This window comes from Salminus brasiliensis, chromosome 5 (genome assembly GCF_030463535.1).
Source record: "Salminus brasiliensis chromosome 5, fSalBra1.hap2, whole genome shotgun sequence".
In the NCBI taxonomy this organism is placed as follows: Eukaryota; Metazoa; Chordata; class Actinopteri; order Characiformes; family Bryconidae; genus Salminus; species Salminus brasiliensis.
This window is the reverse complement of record NC_132882.1, coordinates 12873660-12897658: the sequence shown is the minus strand read 5'-3', so window position 1 is coordinate 12897658 and position 23999 is coordinate 12873660. Positions and strand designations below refer to the sequence as shown.

The window sequence follows — 23999 nt, the reverse complement described above, 5'->3', positions numbered from 1 at the left end:
GCCACAGATCTGTCTCTTCAATTCAAAGCTTTGGCATCAGAAACACTAGGGGACATAAAACTGAGCTGGCTGTAAATGCTGATTTCTCACACATGGATTAAGCCTGATCTTGTATGAAATTGCAATGCCAATTATATTTCTCCATCATAAACCCTGCTTAGGTTAGGTTCAGCTTTAGTCTGTCTGTTTTAGCGTCCTGCCCCTCAGTGGTGGACCCTCCCCCCAGGAACTCTGCACTGCACAGTCACCAAGTTCCTTCCGCTGTGGTCTAAAAACTCACCTCAAGCAATTTGCACCTATTTGCACTAGGTAGGTAGGTTTCATGATCCTATTTAACAATTAAATATACTGCATTACTGTAAGCAAGTCTATATATTTCTATTATTTATATATATATTTTTTTCTTTTTTTTTGTCAAAGAAAAGTTTACTTTTTATACACTCAGAACAGAGGGATCTGAAGATGATCTAGCAGTGTGGGTTTAAACACACTACAGAAGGAGCCACTGTCTGCCACCAATCTTTACTTGTAAACTTTTTAAAATCAGAAACGGTGTGTTTGAGAGTTGATGCAGTATTTCAAAATCAATCAATATATCAATATTTTCTTACAGCAATTAGGTTCTGCTGTTGAAATGTACACAATATAACTGCTGCACCGTTTAAGGTGGAATGGAGAGCCCACTTTAGCCTTGTTTTGGCTGCGTTTTCATTTTTGTGCACAGAAAAAAGCTCACAAATGAACAGAATGAGGGTTCTTTTAAAAAAAAATTATCCTCACTGCAGCAGCTGAGATTCAAATCTGTTACTGGCGCCTAGCAGACACCAGTGCGCTGCTAGAACAAAATAAGGATCAGAACTGGATACAATAACCATCTCAGAAAATATCTGGATACCGTATCACAGTACATAGTATACAGTATTTCACAATTCTTTATCTTCTTCCTTTATTATTCTTATTATTACTGATGTTGACTTATTATTGCAGAAGACTTTTTGGCACTTCAGCCCTGAATCAGTGTCATTTTTCTTCAATCTTATGCACTTCAACTGTTTATTTACTTGCAAAACAACTGAGGTTCACTCCCCCCCCTTCTGTATCTAGCTATGTCTAGTGAAGCTATAGCTGCCATTATATCCTATTTGGTTACAGACTCATTTTGGATGTGCAGTCATTCTGGATGATACTGTCAGCTTAATGACTAAATGTACATGCAATCTGAGTCTGAAAAACCAGCCATAAATCCTCTGGGTATTTGATGAGGTTCCTGAAGTGCCTTTTACTAAGATGTATGACTTGCATTCAGTTAAAGCAGTGCTGAATGAACAGCATGCTGTGCAGTGTTGTGAAATGGGGAGTGTGACCTGCAGCAGGGCATTGATGGCTGGGGCAGAGTAGGTGCGGTGCAGAACCTCCATACTCCTTAGCAGGTGATTCAGCTCCAGCAACTGAGCCTCACACACAGACAGCTCTGAGGAGAGAGAGAGAGGGAGAGAGAGAGTAGAAAGAGGAGGGTGAGTGAGATAGTAAAAGCTGCAGACACAGCATCTTCAGAATCAAGTCCTCAGTAAGGTCAGTGTGTGTGTGTTTATGTAAATACACACCTTTGGAACACCTGTCTATGTCGTCAGAGGATTGGAGCCAGGCAGCCACCTTGGCCTGACTGGTGAAGGTGACGGGCGAGTGGAGAGAAGACTGCTTCGCGAGAGAGGCACGCTGAATATGAAGAACACACAAACACACACATGGTGTGTTACAAACTTCAATATCTGACTTAGTGTTCAGGTTTGATCTAGAGGTGAGCGTGGCCTAAACCTGAACTTTATGTTTGATGTTTAACGTTAAGTCCTTTAAGCTCTCTAGCCATAATGTCATTATTGCTATGATTTAAGAACGGTGAAGAACGGCAAGCACACACACACACAGAACTTATACAGTAATATACGATAGAATGCAAAAGATTGGGCATCCCTGGTCCAAATTTCTGATACTGTGAAGTTAAGTGAGTAGAAGATGAACCGATTTCCAAAAGGCATTGATTTAAAAATGAAACATTATTTTCAGCATTTTATGTAAGATTTTTGTTGTTTTGGAAAGGTAGAGCACCATGCAAAAGTTTGGGCACTCCAAAAGATTCAGGCTCTCATATTTGCAAGGTCTCAAAGAGTTCAAGAAACCAACAAGGAAAGAACGTTTCAGTAAATTATTCTGCTGCAAAAAAAAAACCCTTATTATAATAAGGGAGAATTATATGAGAATTATAATATTCTCATCCTCTACATTTTGTGTCCATAACAAGGAACAGATTTGAACTGATGAATTATAAACAAATAATAATTCTATGAAATTTATAACTGATGAAAAGCTTTAACATTGAGTTCATATGGATTATATGAGTTATTAATTATTGTATACAATAAAAACAGCTATGTTAATAATATGAAGTGTTTCCAGACTGTTGAACAGCAGAACAGCAATTTGAGTCAAAAATTGAATAAAATCCATTTGTTGTGTCACTATTTACTTCTTAATGTATTTACTTGACATATTTGACATATTTTTGCTAACTTCAATCCTCTATTATGAGAAATCAGTGTGCTCCTCCTGTAGCTCTGTGTGTACGTGGAGTTAGGTTACCTTTCTTGCAGCATGGCTCTCAGTGAAGCTGGTGGGGGAGGTAGGGGAGAAGTGGGGGCTAAATAGTGGCTTCTCCGGGGGGAACATGGCGATCTCATTCTGTCGGTACAGCCGGTGGTGACGTAGCTTAGAGACCCATTCATCAAACAGCTCCTGAGACTTGATCTATGAACACAGACAGTCTGTGGTCAGCGTCCACATACTTTCCTCAACAGGTAGACTTAAGAAACATTAAAGGAAATTGAATTTACATTAATAAAATGGGTCTCCTGGGTTCATATGAATAAAATGTGCTACACCAACACTATCTTTAATAAAAGACGTAACAATCATGTGGCCACATTTATCAAGCATCTCAGAGTAAAAGTACTGATCTAAGATCAGCTGTCAGCTGTCAGTGTAGTTTACTTTCTTAAGCTTTGGAAACTTCTGATATATACTTTGTTCAGGCTTAAAAGCTTCAATTCAATTCAAGTTCATTTTTGATATAAAATAGTTTAGTGCTGTATGTAAACACTGAGAGTACATAGTTGTATATATACACCCACTTAGCATATAGTACTTTAGCCCCTTCCATTCACAAGTACCCAACCCAACCCAGACAGTAAAACTGACAAAATAATTTTTGAGCAAAATAGTATACATTTGATTCTGAATTGAAACCTTTTAGTATCATTAACAAGCCCCTATGTATATTAAGGTTCAGCTCTTTAAAAAATACCACTGAACCCACAGTGAAGAAGTCCTTCCTCATCTAAGATTTCATCCCAAAGCCAACACTGCTTACAATCACTTTCTGAATGTAGCAAATCAATCATTTTAGCTGGTGTCTCTTAAAGACACAATCGACTCGTAGCATTCAATTATCTACATGCATGGATTCTCTGTACTGAGGTCACTTATATACCATATACCTGATTGCCACTTACCTTCAGATGATAAATGTTCTCCTCTGCATCAAGATCAATGCACTTGGCTTTCTTCTTAATTGCCATGACAGATAGACCCACATCAATGCAGCCGTGCAGTTTGCCCTTTTCAATCTGTTAATCACAGCAGGTTCACCCGGTTAACCATCGAGCCCCCCAACAGTACAGAAACACAGCAGAATGCACTCATTTGGACTCCAACATGCCAGTGCTACTTGATAAGGAAATAAATTGGCACAGGAGGCATCAAATGCAGCTTAAGCCCCTTCTTGGCTGCTTACTCTGGAGGTGTATAGAGTTAGTAAGGATTTGTAGGGATTTGAGCAGATTTGTGCTCAGGCAATTTAAATCATTTTGTTTAATTATTTTCCCCATCAAACCTCAATTTAATTCTGTTGAAGGATTATAATACAAGTAGATAGAAGATATTTTATTATTTAAATGTGATGATTTTCCCATTTTCTTAAAAGTAAAAAGCTTTGTTTTTCAGATTTGAACATTGAATGTAAATAAAAATTGATTATATATATATATATATATATAAATATATTATATTTTATAAAAAACACAATTTAATGTCTTAATTATTAATTATGCAATCATAATTACTCAAGGTTTATTGCATCTGGCTATGCATCACAGTTGCAGAAGATCATAACAGCAAAAGGTTTAAACAATATTACTTGCAACTGTATATGATTACACATAAAATGTTATTCAATATAAATCAAACTCTAAGCTTCTAATAGCTAATCAATTTTCTCACTGATTAAAAAGAGGTTAATTGTATAGACCTGTCGATTTAATCATGCTTGTGATTAACCAAGCACAGTCCAGGCAGCAATATATTCTACACCTTTTTTTAATAGTAAAGAATAAAATGAAAAGCGTCATGTCCGGCACCAGTCAGCTCTACATCAGACTGTTAACCTAAATGCAGATGGGAGCATGCTGCAGATATCTCTCACTGACTACTCTGACCAAATCAGCAGACTGCAGTCAGATGTGATGGCAATCATAACCTATGCACAACATGTTTAAATCATTTGTAGCCAAAAAGTGTTGTGATTTCCTGATGCTGTTGCCATGTAATTTGAAGTGTACAGGTGTGTACATTTGTATACATATTATTAACAAACTAAGAGAAAAAGCCCTAAGAGATCTGAATTCTGTCTGAAATGTGAGAAGCTATTGGTGCACATAAAGGCAGCATGAAGCTCTTTATACAGCAATGTGAACATGCATATAGCCCACGTGCTCTAAGGGGCAATGATTAATGATTTAAAAAGTGGACAGACAAGGGCCGAATATACAATACTGTGCAAAAGTTTTAGGCACCTGTCCAAATTAAGACTAAGTGTTTATTTTCTCAGTAAAACACTAATATTGGAATAAGCACAAACAACATTCATATAAAAAGTTGTGGTTTTACATCACTGTGTTCATTACAACATCTCCAAAGCTCTCTTCATGGGAGTCTAGTACTATTTATAGTGATCATCCAACACCTGTTTTAATAAATCAGTGCTTAATGATGGAATATCAGGTGAGCTGCTGCTGCTGGGATCGAACACATCCACGCAGTGTTGGCTGAGGGCATCCAGGAGAAACCTGGAACCAAGCTTACCTAGCTCACAAGATCTCAACTACTTTCTTTACAATGAGAAATATTTGTTATTTGATACTGTATTTATGTTTACCTGCATCTGTTCTAATGCGATCTGGAGTTTCTACAGTTATATACAGGTTAGGATCATCTTACAAGTTATATGATCTAAAGAAGGGAAGCAAAACCATAGACTGTAGACAACAGGGTGTGAGAGAGTGACTGAGTTTGTGTGTGTGTGTGTGTGCAGGGTGGGGGTGGGGGTGGGGGCTGCTTCTGGTGATGGACAGGGGGCATGACTCATGAGTGACGAGTACCCTTTATACTCACATCAGCTGAACACTTGGCATACTTCAGAATGCCCTTATCCAAGTAGAAGTATCTCTGTAGACAACAAGAGAGAAACACAGAGAGAGACAGAGAGAGAGAGAGAGAGAGAGAGAGAAAGGGAGAGAGACAGAGAAGGAGACAGAGATATGAATGAAGTCAGGTCAGGTGAGGTCAGACGCCAAGTCTGCAGTGATGGATTCTCTTGGGTTTGTTAGATGCTGTTGATGCATGAGAAGCTGTTGCTATCGCCCACCTCGTGTATTCACTCTCTCTCTCTCTCTCTCTCTCTCTCTCTCTTTCTCTCTCTCTCTTTCGCATTCTCTCTCTTACCGCCTGTCTCTCCACCTCTCCTTCTGTGTCTCTGTACATCTCTCTCTCTCAAGCTCTATCTTTATTTTACTCTCAGCCTTGGATGGTGGTCTGAGACTCTCTGCCTCCCTTTCTCTCTCTCTCTCTTTCTCTCTCTCTCTCTCTCTCTCTCTGCTTGGTCTAATGTGAGAAAAGGAAAGAAATGGGCTGAAAAGCTTTATCGTTTGATATCCTAGCAACAGTGAAGGAAGCCATTTCTCTACACCCAGTGCCAGCATCAGCTACAGGCATGTGTTAATTATAATTACTCATAAATCTGAAAAAAACATTTTCAGTTTAAAAATAATCCAAGTTAATATTATAAGGTTCATCAGTGCATCAAATAATTATCGAAATGAACCCTTTGGCAAGTAAGTTCTGGCTACCTGTAATGGTAAGACCAGAGTGAGTTCTTTTAGCATGAGCGCCGCTGCATTCCTTAAACAGTCTGTCATTTCTGCACAATGAAACCCCTGCATTTTAAGGATGCGCTGTATGTTGTGGGAAGACCAATCAGTGGACAGATTGGATGAAGCAGTAGAATTTACGCTGACTGTTGCGTCATGATCAAAGTTGAGCACTCGTCTGACCTCATTGCGAAAGGGTTATCGCTGTCAATGAATTTTCTTTATTTTTATGGGGTGTGTTGTGACTGCAGTTCAACACAGGATGTACATTATAGGTCTCTTTTCCTGTTTGAAGGTTATGTGTGTGATTAGCTAATGCAGCAGATGCTGCAGACACTGCCACTGTGATACGCAGTCTGTGTTAGCGCATATGAAAATGCCTTTTCCAGACATGGAGAAAGACTGTGATGACAAGTGTGTCTGTGTGTAGGGGGGGAGATAAAGAGAGAGAAAGAGAGAGAGTAAACTGAGCTGACAGTGCACAGGACAATCGTTCATCGAGTGGTTCAATCAGCTAAAATCCCCTGTGTAAAAGGGCAGTTGTTCCAGTGAGGACGTGGGAGGACATAACTGCTAGCAGCCGTGCAGGAGTTCAGCGGGGGATTTCTTCATGCCTCATCTTCTGCTAAGCCTCAGGGGCTTTCTGGATAGCTTTTTCCAACCTTTATTTTGACTCTGACACGAGTTCTAAGTATCACAACTCGATACCCAAAAGATATTACAGCAAAATGTTTCAATGCGTAAGCGCTGAACACACATTTCAATGTATTAAAAAAATAACAGATTTTTATCTTTTAACACTGAACACTTTACGTGTTACAGAAATCAAATAATTTAATCTCTTTATTTACAGTAAATGAGCTGCAGCTGCAATATTTTGTGAGATTTTTCATCTGTGTCCAACCCCTCAGATTATTTACTATTTCCCCTCTGCAGGTGAGGAGGGAAGTCCTTACCTATAGATGGGAAATAGTAAACAATCTGAGGGGTTGGACACAGCTGCTTATTTACTAATGTTATTGAGGCTCAGCTTAACCCCCTTAAAAGCCTATAGCCTGCCAGTGGGTCAAAAGTGTTATTACAAACTTCTGTTACCTGAGAACAGCCCCACCAGTTTGTACAGAAGTCCCTGTAGTTTGCTGAATAATACACATTAATGTGTCAGCTATCAGCTATCACTTGTAGGGATGCCTTCCTATTCTTAGACTCCTGACAGAGAGGGCCGTGCTGTTGATAACTTATGACCTCATGTCTGTTGACAAGCAGGCAGTTAGACAGTTGCACCACTCTTTTGCACTTCCACCACATTTTGTATGTAGGGTGACACAAGTGTGTTGAGATCATGAGTTTAAATCCCAATCATAGCCATTTCATATACACTCCAATGTCAAAAGCCTCCAAACCTGGGAGCATCACATGATAGGGAAAGTCACATGATAGGAAATAACCTGCATATGGAAAGAAACACAGAAACACAGATCTCTGAAAAGCAGAAGTGAAATTGTTGAACTGTTTACCAAACTGAAAAAGCACTGAACCGTGCAGCCTGCAGCACTTTTCTGGACACACACCCACCTTGTGCCAGCCCTTCATTGGCCATTTCCTCCTCTTCAGCATAAAGCCCTCCTGTTTCTCAGGCTCCTGAACATTCCCCAGACCCCCACGCAGCCCCTCCACAATCTCCCAGCTGTCCTGTACACACACAAAGCACACAGTTACACAGTTATATTGTACAGCAACAGTTTGTCATTCACAAAACACTGCTTAAAAGTAATAAAAAATCAAGTCAAGGTATTTTAAGGTAAATTAAAGTATAACACTTGGGATAGGACAGTTGGTTGATATGTAAAAACAAACAGAAGTAGCCTTTACACAATAATTTTCACACAATTCAGCAAGAACACGCTGTCACTTGCTGCATCACTGCACTGCTGCACACTTGAAAATTAGGGCCCAGTTTTCCCAAAAGCATCTTAGTGTTAAGATCATCTTAACTGGCAGCGAGTGAGAGTGTGTTCAGTGTGACACTTGTGGGAAACCCAGGTCTGAATGGTAGTCTGCACTCTCTTACTGTGCAGCAGACACAGAGTAAGAACTGCCTCACTCATTCAGCTCTTAAGGTAACACTTAGAAGTCACAGTTATTGCAAGTGAGAGCAAAAGTGTGGCGCAATTCAAGATGAATAAAGTCTCACTCATAACTCACTGGAACAAGTCGAGAGGTTCTGTTACACATGATGATATTTGAAACAGTCAAAGATAAAACACTATATGCAGGCAGTTAGGCAGTTGCACCACTTTTGAGCTGTGAAACCATGCATATTTCCAAGTCCAAGAATGAATGGAATGATAAATTTACTGAAATTTACTTAAAAAGTCATTAAAAAGTCTGTGCAATTGTTCAGGCATCTTGCCGAATCAACACCCATTTTGGTAGAAATTACAGTGTGCAAATAAAGGATGATGGATAACGGAGACTTTATTGTCATTCGCATCACATGTGGTACATGGGGTGGAAGGAAATTATGACCTCAAGGTCCCAGTTACAATTATATGAGCAATTATTGGATGAATAAAATAATAGAATATAAAAAGGGTATACATAAATAGGAAATGTGAAAAAAAGTATAAAATGCTTTTTATAGAGTGTCATTCCAATAGCTTCAGTTTGTGTCTCACAGGCGGTCCATGGTGGATTTTGATGTATGTACTGGAGCCAGTTGTAGAAGCCATCCTCTTTTCAGCTTCAGCATTTTTTCAGATGGTTTGACATTTGCATCCAGGATTCGCTGGTATTTCATTAAACCTATTCTTCTCCCCACCCATGCAATATGCCACTGTCGCATTGCAACCCCTAAGCATAACATATCTGCCCCATGCCACAGTCGGCAAGGTGTTCTTTTTATGAAATGCAGTCCCTTTTTTCCTCCAAGTGTACCTTCAAGTGCTGATTGTAGTCAAGAGTCAACTGAGTTTTACTTTGACTTTGACATTAGTTCATTAGTTGAACTCATGTGACTTGTCTAGATGTTCTATAGCACACAGCAACGTTTAGTTTTGTTATAAGGTAAAAGGTACAGTTTCCTTCTTATAAGAAATGCTGCACATTAGGTAAAAGTTCAAGCAGGCTCTTGGCACGTATATTAAAGTTTTGATTTGCCAGTTGTAATGGAATTTTCCATTACGGAGGGTTTTCTTCACCCAGATCTTGTCTTGACTTCCACACTTCTCATTCTGCCTTGTAGGCACTGATTACTTTCATTTTCAGATCTTCAGACAGTTGCTTAGAGGAGCCCATGTTTCATGAGATGAGTGCTAGTACAAGGTTTGAAGATTCAGAGAAGATATAAAGCTTGTCCTTGCCAAAACATAAGCCTTTGTAATACTTAGGGTACCCAAACCTTTGCACAAGCTACTCTAATGATTGACATACATTGTTGCATAATATTTATATTCAGATTCAATATTCAGACAGAACAGCAATTCAGAAGCTCTGTGATTGGTTGGGTACAATAAAAACAATGTCTCTACACTTCTGGTCTCTTCATCATGTTTATCAGAGCAGGCTATTAATAGACTCAGGATAGAAACCCACAGTGACTTTTAGCATCACCATTTTGTCACATGCTGAAGATGAGAAAGTGGGGCAGGGACAGGGACGGACAGGAGAGTGTCCACTTTCGTCCTTTCTCTGATTCATCCACCCCAGGCACAGTCACACTCCTCCTCCAGCCTGCATTTCACTCAGCTGAAAGTGTCTCAGAGAGGATGCTGAGCCTCCGAATCCAAAATGTCACACTGCGGTGAGAACTCGAGAAAGAGCAGGCAAATCTGACCTAACCCAAACATATTAACACGCCTGGTCCAAAAGGAAGTCAGCAATTGTAACACATTGGTGTCATAACATGCACAAGAACTCTGAATCTATCAGAACTAAACACTGTTTTCAAACAAGGAGGTTGTCACAGAGTAAGTCTAGTCTAGTCTAGTGCTGGATGAGATTCTTAATGCTAACTGACCGTAAGAATATTTTAAGGAGTTGCGTTTTAAAATGCATTAAATGCCATTTTTATCCATTTGCGTCCAAAATGAAACTCATATACAATACATCTCAGTGTGATATGATAATTTGCATCACTGTTTCTATTTTTTTATTGTGTTAAAAGGGATTTTATGACAATTTCTGTGTAAAACGCAATGTATTCTGGACCGAAACTCCTGATATTTTACTAGAATGAATCCACTGCTGTTTAGACAGAGAGTCCAATACATTTCAATTAGGGCCTAACTACAAATTCCACTTAATCAATAACATTTACATTAAGCTTCCACATAAAAGCTGCAGATAAAATATCAATGATGTCTCTAAATGTTATACAATGTTCATTCATCAGACTAACAGACGATCATAATTGCCAGCCTAACCCTGAAAAAACAGGAGTGATGGACAGGGAGGTAGAAAAGGTAGAACAGACATCTTATCACTGCACTCAATAGTAATCTCAAACCAGAAGACTGCACACATGTGTGGAATTAATTTGTCTGAGTGTACAGCCTGCTATCCACTTTAATCAGCATATTCATGTCAAACACCCATGAGACCTATAACACTGCAATATTTACAGCATGCCTACACACGTTACAAACTGCATATTAATGCACATGAAACCTATCTAGAAAGCCCCTGTATTATTCCAATTGCCTTTACCTCTCAGTGAAATTTAACAGTCCATTAAGCAGGATTTTTCGTTGAACATCAGGCCGTTTAGCTGCTAGTTGACTTTATTGACATTAATTCTGTTGGCCTGTTTAAATGTCAGCGCACAAAATCAACACACTAGGCTAATTTGAGAGGGCTGTATTGTACAGTACAACTGGATGTTGTAGTCTAAACAAGTGGCAGACCCCCGTGCTTTTATTATGACATGGCACAGTATACCAGCATTTAAGATTTACTGCAAAACAGGCAAAAAAGACAAAGAAAAAAAATCACTGTCTCACAGGTTTACATTGTGAATGTTCACATTATGTACCTTTTGTAAGATAAGGCTTTAAGTCGCAGTGGTGTAACAAATAAAAAAACTAATGGTTTGGATCAGATCGCGGTTTTTGAGTCATAAATTGGATCATTCTCAGATCAGCAAAAAAGAAAAAAGAGACCTGAGAACTTTTAGTTTTCAGTTTGAAAATATTTTGTGTAACTGTGACTTTTATTTTGACATGGTGTGTTTAATCGTTTGTATTAGTGGCTTTTATTTTGACACAGTGTGTTCATTTGTACCAGTAGCTTTTATTTTGACATGGCTTGTTTGTAAGTTTGCATTAGTGGCTTTTATTTTGACACAATCTGTTCGTTCGTGTGCGTGTCAGTGGCTTTTATTTTGACATGGCTTGCTTGTTCATTTGTATTAGTATTTTATATTTTATTTAGGCGTATGAAATTCAAAGATTTATAAAAAATATTAAAAAGTCTCACCGCTAAACTGCTATTTACAACCCTGCTACTTTAAAAATAACAGGGTTGTAAATAGGCTTGTGAAACTAAACCCCAACTAGAACACCCCATCCCTGTTTTCACCCCAGCTAAAGTCACACACTTCGAATTTATTCAAACAACAGCTTAAATACGAAACAAATGCATTTATGACACCTTTAAGGATTGAGGTGAATTTATAAATATCACATAGAGCCGTTTATTTCAGCCTTCAGTTCAGTTCTAGAATAGTCCATCAGAGCAGCAGTGCTACTCAGACTGCAGAGGGTCAGATTAGATCTAAAGGACACTCACTTCCTCCACATTAAGCAGTAATGGCCAGTGGCTGACTGATTGAGATTACTATCTTACTCGAGGTGAAGACTAAGCGATCATGGCCGGCATAATTCCATGACGCTGGCACAGAGACCACTGTCAATCATGTGAGAGGTGAAACGTGTGTGTGTGTGTGTGTGTGTGTGCGCAGGAATAATGAGCTTTATAATGTGACCAGGCCACAAGCTTAGAGATTACCGCTGCATATTCAGGACAGCCTGTCCAGCTGAGAAGGACACATTTGCTCCTGAGCTTGCAGAGGTATGCATAGGCGTACACACACACACACACACACACACACACACACTTTCTGATCATCAGAAAAAATGATGTGTCGTCTATTTAGTTCTGTTTTGTGCCATTTTTAAAACCAGATGCACAAAAACAGAGCATTTCCTAGACTAGACCAGACTAGACTGTCTAGACTAGACCGTCTGAGAGACACTGATTTCTTTTGCTGTTCTGCAATGATGCTGAGACATCAGAGCCAATTATGAACTGGAGAGTTTCATCATGTACAAAATCTAAATTACCGTGTGAAAAAGATGAATATTGCATTTTATCTTCTCTACTCACAGACCCAATCAGCAGCCCTCTGAATGCTGGTGATTAATGAAACCAGTGACTAAGAGTGGAGGTTAATTGGGTGGATTTTAGATCTAACATCCACACTTGAACACAGACTACAGAATACACAATCCCTCATTATCTTTTAGACCTCAACAGGAGAAAAGACACATCATTTTTGCTATTTGAGCCTAGAAGCTTTTCTTCTATTGCCATAATCAGAACATAACACAAAGGAGCATGACATGGCCTGACTCAAATGTTTGTGAACACCCCTTCAAAAAAAACCCCCCAAAAAAACCCACATTCAGTGACTTTAAGTTACACCCATTCCTGACTCAGATGTGGAAATGTAAGAAGGTGTTGTCGATAGAATATGACTCTCTGGAGCAGATAAACATAAACCTATTGGCACCATGCTGCCTAAAGCCAGATGTGGGCTAGAGGGATATAAAGCCCCCCAGCACTGAGTTATTGAGCAATGGAACTGTGGTGGAACAGTGTTCTCTGGTGCTGCTCAATCCAGTACTATTGGGATGAGTTGGGGAGCTGGGGATGAGGTGGGGTGTTGATCATCCAACATCCTGAGCTCACTAATGCTTTTGTCACTGAATGCAGTCAAATTCTCACAGCAATGCTCTGAAAATCTAGTAGAAAGCCTTCTCCCCTGGACAGACAAGACAGTTTCTCCAACAAAAGCAGGATCAGCTCTTTAATACCCTTGATTTCAGAACAAAACCATGAATGAGCAGGTGTCCCAATACTTTTGTCTATCTATCCATGCATTCATCTACGTATTTAACATCACCTTGGCAGAAACAGACAGTGAGTTTGAACATCAGCAGTAGGGTTCACTTGTAGAGGTTTAGTGGTCTAGCAGATAACTTTAGCCATCTTGAAAAGGAAAGCATTCTCTGGAGAAGCATCTATGTGAAAAGTAGCAAAGTCTGACTGGCGAAGGCTTTGGGAGCTGATGTTAACACAGCACAACCTCAGCAGAGCACAGCTGGGGAATTAGGTCAGATAAAAAGTGCTTATCTGCTGTATACACACTTAGGCAAACATTTAGCAGGCATTCCTACTGGAGAATAAACATCGTATCTACAGACTGAGCTGCTCCCAAGCTCCTTCGACTCTCTCTCAGCCTATTATTCAGTTTTTCTTCTGAAGGTTTCTTATTAACCACTGCAGACGATTCAGTAACTGATCTGTACGTGATGTGGAACCTGGAATGTGGAGCTGTGAAGTGTGCTAGTCCACATATAGACCCTTAGGATATAAGAGGTTAAAGTTAGGTGATCAGCCGAACTCAACCGGCATCCTAACTCTTCAGTAACACATGCATACACGTTCACACATGTCCACTCACCTGTCTGCTGTCATGTTTGGAGGAGGAGCTGCTGTTGCTGCGAGATGGAGAGGAAATCTTTTGGGACATGGTGGAGCTCTTCTCCTCTGAGCTCATCCCTCACATCCACAACTCAGAGGGTGGGGGTGGGGGGGTGGGGGGTTAAGAGAGAGAGGGGAAAGGGGGGGTAGAAAGAGAGAGAGAGAGTGTCCAAAGCCTCAGCTGTAGCTCTCCATGCAGCTCCGTTTACTGCAGAAGCATGGGCATGGTACAGGTGCAACACTGTGGACAGAGAAGGGGGGGGGGGATGGAATTTAGTCAGCGGGTAATGAATCACTGTGCACACTAAAACTGTCCACTTCAATACAGGGTTTCCATTCAGCACAGTCAAAATGGTCATAGCTGTTGTGCACAGCGAAGCACTGTTGTGAATGTGGACTCTGTGTAAAAGTCCAGCCCATGTTCAGACCTTTTGAGCCTTATTTCATTTAAGCCTTTTATAGGTAAACTTTCTCTCTGTCATCCCCCCACCTCTCTCTCTTTCTCCTTCCTCTCCCTCTCCTTCTCTCCAACATTTATTTTAGCCAGAGCAGTGGGCGTGAGAATTGCACGTCGCATTACTAGTTCAATGCTTTTTCAGTACCACAACAATTCGGTACACTCACTGCCAGTCCTTTAGATCCCACATCATATGTCATCTCATTAGAATGACACTGCCCCCATCTGAGTAGCTCCACCCATTACAAGTGAGCGAAATAGAGAGAAGAAGACAGATGTGAACTCAAGGAGAAGTAAAGGTTAGCTACCTAATGCAAATGGGGCAAACGGACACATTAGAAAATTAAGACTCAAAAGGGAAGTCTAAGAAAGTTTGTAGTTCAAAGGAGCCATGAAAAAAAAGTGTGTGGTGAGCAGAGGCTGGTCTGTTAAGGCAGGGTGAGAAGGGTGCTGTGTATTTTGACCAAAGCATTTACATTCTACTAAGGTTATGCTTAGATTTAGGTTAGGTTAAGTTTAGGTTAGATTGAGATGTAGGCTCAGGTATTAAAATCACACAGGTTAGGGTAACTGTTAGGTTAACGTTGAACGTTCAGGTAATAAAATTACACTGGTTGCTTTGTAGTATTGTCTTTTTAAATCATTTGATTTGTGTGTCTGGGTTGCGTCTGTACTTTGTCTGTATGTACAAGGTTCACATCATATGAATCCTGAAATCCTCTTGAGGCAAGACTGTCAGCACCCACACATGTAAAGCATATTCCAGTTTGGTTTTGTTCTGAATGTGATGGATGTTGTACTGCATGTTCTTGTCAATGATTTCAATACAATACCAAACCAGTGACTGATATTTACAAGTGGGCCTGTAAAACGTCTGCAGCCATTGTCATTGATCAGGAACATCTCAGCCAAATCAATCTGTGTGGTATACAATTAGAGCTCTAAAGAACCAAGCGATAAAACAAAAAAATCAATATTGTATCTCCACAGAAAATGACTTTTTTATCTATTTATCCCCTTAAAAAGCCTAAGGACCGCCAGCGGGCCAAACGTGGGCCAAAAGTGTTATTACAAACTTCTATTACCAAAGAATAGTCCCATCAGTTTGTGCAAAAATCCCTGCAGTTAAATAGTGCACCTTAGTGTGTAATAAGCTTACTATTTGCTAGTTTAGTATTGAAGCAAAAGAGACTGAAAGTAAACAACAGAGATGTTAATTAAAGCGCAGTGGTTTAAATATTTGTTGTGTTCAGTCCACACATAACATAATGACATGGGTTTTAAAGGGGAAATGAATTCATGACAAACATCATGAGACATTATGCAGCAATTTTACATTAAAATAATAATATCTGAGTCATTACCATGGTAATAGGGAGAATGGCATCTTTGTCATTGCCACTCTGGGCCAGAACGTTGCTACTGCACTATGGCACTTTGGTGGAGCTGCGAAAGACCTCTTGCAGGAACTGCGCGACGCTGTGTAACCTGAGTCATATGTGTGTAAAGTCCTGTAGTATTACCCTACTACCTTAGTCCACATGCTCCGTTCTGTATCACTCAGCTTGTTAAATGTGAGTATATAAGGAGGGGCTCATAGTGTGATTAGTATTTACAGCAGTGGTGTAAAAGTGAATTACACTCCCTAACTGTAGGGGGAGCCCAGGAACACAACATAAACAAAAAACAATAAATACTAATTTTAATCTTTTTTAATTTTATCTGAGAACCTATAAAGCTTAACTTGACGGCTGTGCAGACCTAATAAAAGTCTGTCTTTATCCTGACGTTAGCTTGGACGTCCCAAACTGAGGTAACTGCTTTAGCTGCTGGAAAAAGAGCTTGCTTGACTATGTTACAAAATGAGGTGAATTTGTTTTTCAATCATATGCTGAGCTCAGAGACTGTGTTTCTCTCTCTTGCTGCTCTCTCTCTTTTCTGTGGCTTTTCAATACTCCAACATTTAGTGCAACACAGACCTGTCCTCTAGGCTCATACACTCTGGCATGCTCTCTCTCTCTCTCTCTCTGTTCTCTCCACTGCAAGGTTAATTAGATTAGGAGTTCTGCGACCCACTGGGCACCGCCACTTAATTTCCTCCATGTGGAGAAGCAATAGATGAGTCACCTAACACTAACACGACTGTGTGCTTTCCCATTAGCCTCCACCCTCCCCATCACTGCACTCCTACCAGGCCAGCGCACCTGAGACACAAGCACCTGTGTCCACATGAGCACTCAGAACAGAACAGCCACAAAGTGCAACATCAGCATTAACATCATTGCCATCACCTCCAAAGTCTGCTGCACCGTCCTCAGCACAAAGCCTTTCACTCTGGTAGTGTATGATTTTGCAGGTGATCCTTGCAGGTGAGGAGTCCTACCGCACTAATACTAATAGCAAAATAAATTAGATTTGACAATAAAATTGATCAAGTTGTATTTAATGTCTAAATTTAGTTTATAAATATGTACAATCATGTGAAAAAAATAGGACACCCCATGTAAACCTTTTTCTTTTTTTTTTGTAAACATATGGACATTTGATCTTCATTTAAATAATATTAAGAGATGAATGTAATATAACTGAACACATAAAACTGAAGAAATGTCTTTTAAAAACATTTGTAAAATGTCATTATTTAAAAGCTATAAAAAAGTCTAATTTACTACTACTTCAAAAAATGCCTGAAATTTATCAGGACATCATTAAAATAAAGGATTATCTTATCTTATCTTATATTACACAAGAACCCATATCAACTGTGAAGCATGACGGTGGAAATGTTTGGGAAAAGTTTGGGGCTGCTTTACTGCAGCTGGGCCTGGAGAGATCTCTCACATAGAATCCACTAGGCATTCTTTACTTTATCAGAGGGCGCTTGAGGAAAATGTGAGGCCCTCTGTCTAAAAACTAAAGCTGAAACCTCACACAGCTGAAAGAATTCTGCATGGAGGAGTGGGACAAACTTTCTCATGGCTGACGTCAGACACCAGTAGATCTTTTTAGGAAACGTCTATCTAAAGTTATTTTAGCCAAAGGGGGACCAGCTAAAACCAGCTAATAGAGCATAGCATGTTCTAACTTTTTCCTTACATTTTTCTATTAATTACATTTTACAAATAATTTTTAAAAGATATTTCTTCAGTCGTATTGGTTTAGTTTTATTACCTACATCTCTTAATATTGTTTGAATGAAGATCAAATGTTTATACACCTTACGTTAGACACTATGAATATTACATTTGGTCTCATAATATCAATATTTCTGAACCTTTTTGCACCAATGCCTTGGAAAATCTTATGTACACTACATGGACAAAAGTATTGGGACACATACTCATTCATTGTTTCTTCTGAAATCAGGGCCAATAAAGAGTGTATGCTGCTTTTATTGGAGTAACTGTCTCTATGGCCCAGAGAAGGCTTTCTACTAAATTTAAAGCATTCTAATGCATTTTGGTGAGGATTTGGTTGCATTCAGTGAGGCTTTTTACCCCTCCAGCCCACACCTGGCTTTGATCAGGCTGCTGATGTGCTCCAGAGAGTCCTATTCTCTTGGCAATACTTCTCTATAGGGACTAGACAAGTCAACTGCATTCATTAGTAGGAGTGTCCACAAACATTTGGACATAAAGCATATTTTTAGATGGTCTCATCCATTTGCAGCCTCTTGTTTTTTTGCATCCTGCTTCTGCCTTTTCTAATTATGTTTTGGAATTGGAATGATATAAAGGGACAGACAACACTGGATTTAGGCAAGCTGACTACATCCAGTCTTACTGACAGCCACACAAGAAATACGCAATTAAACCCCATTAAGCCGCTCTATGCTATGCACAAAATCAGAGGGAGCAAGATAAAGGAAGCACTGTGAATAATACGGAGCTGAACTATGAGCATTATTAACCCAGCATGACCTTGCAGTCTCACCATATGGCTACCTGTAATAACCTCCATTCAACTCCCACCTGTAATAAACTCCATTCAACTCAGTTCAATTTCATTTCTGAATGTTTGTGTAGACAGATTATGGTGTGTCACTGTATTATGATGGTGTTTTTGTTATGATACAACAGGAATGACACTGTATGGAGTGATATAAAGACATTACAATTCCTTGCAGGAATTTTCTGTTATAAACCAAAGACGTAAAATTCAATAAAACTGAATGAAGTAAGACCCTCATGCCCATTTAAGATCACTGACAAGGTCAGTGCCAAACAGATTTACAAAATCCCAAAAGGCAATAATTAAATGACATGTTCTCCTCCAGCAAAGCAGATCCAGTACAAAAAGGGCTTATTTGCAATATTAATTTTGCAATATGCAACTTGCTAATACATTAAAGAAGTGCTCCAGTGTTTATCAACCTAATGTTTATCTATTGCATCTGTAGTGTCTGAAAACCTTGCGTATCAGCCAATATTAATATCTAAACCCTGAATATCAGTCAATACCAGTATTAAAATCTTGAGTATCAGCCAATATCAATATTGAAACCTTGAGTATTAGTCAATATTAATGTTAAAACTAATAGTATCGGCCAACACCAACATTAAAACTTTTAGTATCACTCAACACCAATCTTAAAACCTTGAGCATCTGGTGAGATCAATTTTAAAACCTTGAGTTTTGGCCAATTGAAAATTTTAAACCATTTATTATCAGTGAGTGTTATCATTGTGAGTGTCAACTAATACCAATAACAACCTTGAGTATCAGTCAATACCTTTATTATTGACTGATATCAATATTGAAACTTTGAGTATTGGTCGATAAAAATATTAAAATCTTGTGCATCAGCTGATATTAATATTTAAACCTTGAATATCTGTCAATACCAGGATTAAAACCTTACCATATTGGCTGATAATATTAAAACCCTTTATCTGTCGATACCAATACTGAAATTGAGTGTCAATCAATTCTAATAATAAAACTTTGAGTATCAGCCAATATTTTGATTATCATCTAAAACATGATTTTTCTTAAATACTAAAAAACATTGTTTTCCTTAATACTAATATTGTTTTAATTAAAGTACTTTGCTTAATATGAGCAGCTAAAAGTAAATGATGATCATGCTCAATTGACTCAAATACTTGACCCATCGATACTGATATTCCATCTCTAGTTTTCAGTCACTGCGTATTCTGTTCTTTTACTAAGTGCAGGGAGATTTTTATTCATAGTAATAAATCATATGCTACACATGCAGCAAGAGTGGATTACTTAAATAAACACAGCAGTACTCCTTTCAGCACTAAAGGAGAAAATGCTGGGCTTATAGTGCTAAGACATGCAGTCAGCCAGATGGACACTTTCCTCCGAGGTTCATTTGCTTTTCCAGAGCGCAGCGGCATGTTGCCTTTCATCTACGGCAGCCAGCATGGGGGTGATTGTTTCAGTTCCTCTAAAAACAAAGCAACGGCGGATCTGCGGCTTTCCAAATCACACACTGAGCAATCTGTGATCCGGCTAATTACAGCGATGGTGTGAGGCCTCTTTAAGCAGTGGAGGAGACTGAGCTTTTCCGGTAAACAGACACTCCAGGTTGTGTGTAAACGACACTCAGCATCTCTAGACTCCCCACCTCAGCAAGTGCCTCTTTAGAAGCCAGCGGAAAGCAGCTGCCTCTTTGTGCCTGGCCAATCATTTATTTATTCACTTTCCACTGATCACACTGCAACTTCACACACACCACACCACACACATATACGAGTTTGTTTTTTTATACACTATATGTCCCATGTGTATTATATACATTACCTGAATGTGATAATATGTTCCATATGCATTATTACTGTGCTGTTAAAACATCTAAAAGCAGTAATGAAAATTGTTCATTGTTCAACATTAAAAATCATAAAATAAGATCAAATGCAGATAAATACAATAAACAGACATTAGCATGTGATGTGTAGTTGGTCTGTAAAGGCAGAAGAACACAGGTTTGGTTGATGACTTCTCCAAGCTCCTCAGCTACTATATGAATTGTGTCCAGTTCCACCAGCAGCTCACCTGATCTACTTTAATGAAGGACCTAATCGATAAAAGTATTAGATACTGCATGGCAACTGTAAATACTGAGTTCCTGGATCATAGCTTTGGTAAAGTTTGACCTAAAACACCCACACACATAAAATATCAATGTACTGTTCACATTTATTCATCTAACGTTCATATTAACTTACCCCATGATCCCTGAGTTTATTCTACAGCTAATATTCCTAATGCAAAAATAATTGTTGGTTTGGAGTTGGTGGAGTATGTGATATGAGTCTAAACCAAAACATAACAACATTAACCTCAGTAACTATATCAAATTAGTTTAGGCAAAACACTGATTTTGAAAGAGGATGTGTAAATGTTTTGCCCTTACTTTTTTTCAAGGGCCCAAACATAAGGCTGCATATATTTATATATATTTTATTATATCGTTTAGATTTTGTTTTATATATATTTATTTATTTGTATTATTTTTGAATGATATCACACTAATGATTTTAACACCAAATTCAGAATTTTTGATTTGTGCCTCTTTTTTATTGCCAGCATGCACACAAGCTACACAAAGCCAATAAAATTGTATAAAAGACTCAATGAGCAGATCAGATCCACCTCTGAGTAGGAGATACGAGCTTTAATAGAAACCAATAGAAGACTCACTGGCTCACAGTGTCAGAAATATGCTTAAATGTAAATAGTGAACATCTGTTCTTCATTTTTTTTGTCATAACATTTCTCTGTATTAACATTTTATTTTGTGCATTTAGATGAAAGTATGTCCAGATTGCCACACCGCTTAAGGCAAGACTTAAGCCTAAACCGGCACTGAGTCATGTTTTGTGGGATTACAATGGAGACTGCAGTTGGAGTTGCAGACTGCTGGCTCGAAATTGGCTACATTCTGTAGAAGAGAACTCAAAAGAATCTGAATTGAAAAGTCATCTGCACCAAACGCTGGACGAGTCAGACAACCTTAGACTTCAGCTGTGACATTACTCCTATTCAGAGAAGCTCTGAAATAAAGTTCTGACTTTGCTTGTACGACTGTTCCGGGAAAGTGCTGTAAGAATGGTAAAGCACTCCAGGTGTAACGGCAGACAAAGTCAGATCACGCTAACAGCCGGCCATAAAAGATTTATACAGGCTCAAGGCAAATCGAGGCAGGGCTCATCACCAGGACCCCCCACCACAAGCTATTACGTATACATACACACAAACACGCACACACATAGATGACTATAGCACATTAGCCTCAGTGGCATACACACCACTTAACTGCATTTCTATTCAAACGTCTTAAGTGCAAGAAAATGAATGTGCACTCATAGAAATGGACTGCAACAGAGATTTGAGTGCATTAATGCACGGAAAAAAGTCTGCTCCCACATCCACAGCACAAAACAATGCTGAGTTGACCCCGGAACCTCACTCGTCTAACTCACATAGTCATTACCCTGCAGAAAATGACCCAGGAACGTTCTATAGCACAATCGCGTCTATCAGAACTGAGCATGAGAGCTGCATTTCCACACAGTTCAGCTAAATGAAAGCTTGAGGTGAGCAGCATCAATTAAAGGTTAAATATAGATTCAGCAGAGTGGGAGGTCAAGCTCCACAGGCGCCGCACCCCTCAGTAACCCCTCACACACAGACGCTGATGTAATTACGGGCTCAGGTAGGGTGAGCGGCAGCTCCCTTTTGCGTCTGCCACTCCGTAATTCAATCCCTCTGTCCATCACAGCCAGCAGGTAGAGCTTGTTTTTTATTTATTTATTTTTTCAAACGGCGAAGCACCATGCAAACCATGCTAAAAATAACCAACACAAAGCCCTGATCAAACAGCAGCCGCGGAGGGATGAGCCGTAGAGGAGCTGCTAGAATGTTCCAGGAGATAAGAGGGATGTCAAAGAGTCTGTGCAAAAGCAAGGGGCCCACCTGAGGCATTACAGACATACACACATACACACATGCACACACAACCACACAGACGCCATCTAAGAGGGGGGCTTTGGGTCATTTGCAATCCTAGCACCAAGCTTGAGAAAAGCCATGATAGTGAAACTGCTAAAGGAGTCTGGAAACTGCAGTGAGAGTGAAACTGTATTAAACACCTGGAAAAAATTAAAAAGCTGAAATAACCTTAATAATACAATACATATCTCAATACAGAGGTTTTGATTCAGTATATTATGATTTATTGCAATACTGTAAGCAAGGTAATATATTGCAATGTTTTATAAGATCAAATGTTATAGTCATAAAATGTGTCATAGTATCATAAAATGCATGTGCATTAAATCAGAGTAAAAGAAAACTTGACTTTTTTGACAGTGGGGTCTGAAGAGTACATCACTGCTATCCAGTGGTCTGGGTTTAAACACAACACTAAATGAACCACCATTCTGTACATGGAAACTATTAATGAAAAATCAATACTGTGTTTATGAGAATCAATCTTTTCTTACAGCTTGAGAAAAAACTTTCAGCTGAGGATTCGCTCCAGGCACCAGAAAAACTAAACCCCTCTCTCGCCTAGGCAATTTTCCTGCCATATTGAGCTAATTTTAAAATGTTTTAACATTTGCAGAGAGACAAAAAGGAAATCGAATCATCTAATGAGATTCTGGTGTAGAATAACAACCTAAAGGCAGTTAAGTTTGTACAGGAAACGGTCAGACTGGATTTGATGAAACATTGGTGATAAGCTACTTTACAGCCAAGATGTTCTTAAAAAATGGTCCTGAATGATCTAAAAATACTGTATACACAAAAAAAAAAAAAAAAAAAAAAAAAAAAAAAAAAATATATATATATATATATATATATATATATATATATATATATATATATATATCTGTGAGTCATATGAGCTGATACAACATTTAGTAGATGAATCATCTACAAAAACTTAAAATAACTGAATAGGTTTTACATGTTCATGTAAGTTCATGACATCTTGGGCTAATCTTAACGTTTGGTGGGCAGGTTTTAAAAATCTTTAGGCTGGCAATCCTGTCAAACAAGCTGTGTGCATTTGTATATCTGTGGCAGCAAACATTTGAACATATAATGTGACATATATAACAGTTTTAAAATGGAAGTTATGACATAGATAAAAAAATAACTGAATTTTGGGAGAAAGACCATGCCCCAAACTTCTCCTCCTGGCCCTCAAGCCCCTTATATAACCCTGCTTCCCAGTCCTACTCTGTTGAACAAAACTCCATAGTACCCACCTCCACCCTGCCTCCTCCCTTTCTTCCATCACTCACCACACGAATAGGGGGGGTCGGGTCAAACTTCACACACAGACCACAGGAAAACCAACCTGGACTACAAGTCAAAAATATGCTCACCCTTCAGTTCTATCTCAGAGCATCAGAACTAGAAACATAACAGTTAATGTTACATGCTCTTCATTCTACATTCTCTCAATGTTACATGCTCTTCATTCTACATTCTCTTAATGTTACATGCTCTTCATTCTACGTTCTCTCAATGTTACATTT

At 39.0% G+C, this 23999-nt stretch overlaps 1 protein-coding gene across 2 annotated transcripts in view; it reads right to left on the bottom strand.

Annotated features, from left to right (window-relative positions):
* osbpl3b (oxysterol binding protein-like 3b) overlaps positions 1 to 23999 on the bottom strand; it is a 78845-nt gene that overhangs the window by 30090 nt on the left and 24756 nt on the right. For both annotated transcript variants that reach the window (XM_072679417.1, XM_072679418.1), the window contains exons 2-8: positions 14002 to 14262; positions 7833 to 7949; positions 5503 to 5556; positions 3567 to 3680; positions 2638 to 2802; positions 1605 to 1716; positions 1365 to 1471 (exon numbers count right to left, since the gene is read on the bottom strand). In XM_072679417.1, the coding sequence (XP_072535518.1) occupies positions 1365 to 1471; positions 1605 to 1716; positions 2638 to 2802; positions 3567 to 3680; positions 5503 to 5556; positions 7833 to 7949; positions 14002 to 14097 (765 nt within the window). In that variant the 5' untranslated portion in view covers positions 14098 to 14262. The remainder of the gene's footprint in view (positions 1 to 1364; positions 1472 to 1604; positions 1717 to 2637; positions 2803 to 3566; positions 3681 to 5502; positions 5557 to 7832; positions 7950 to 14001; positions 14263 to 23999) is intronic.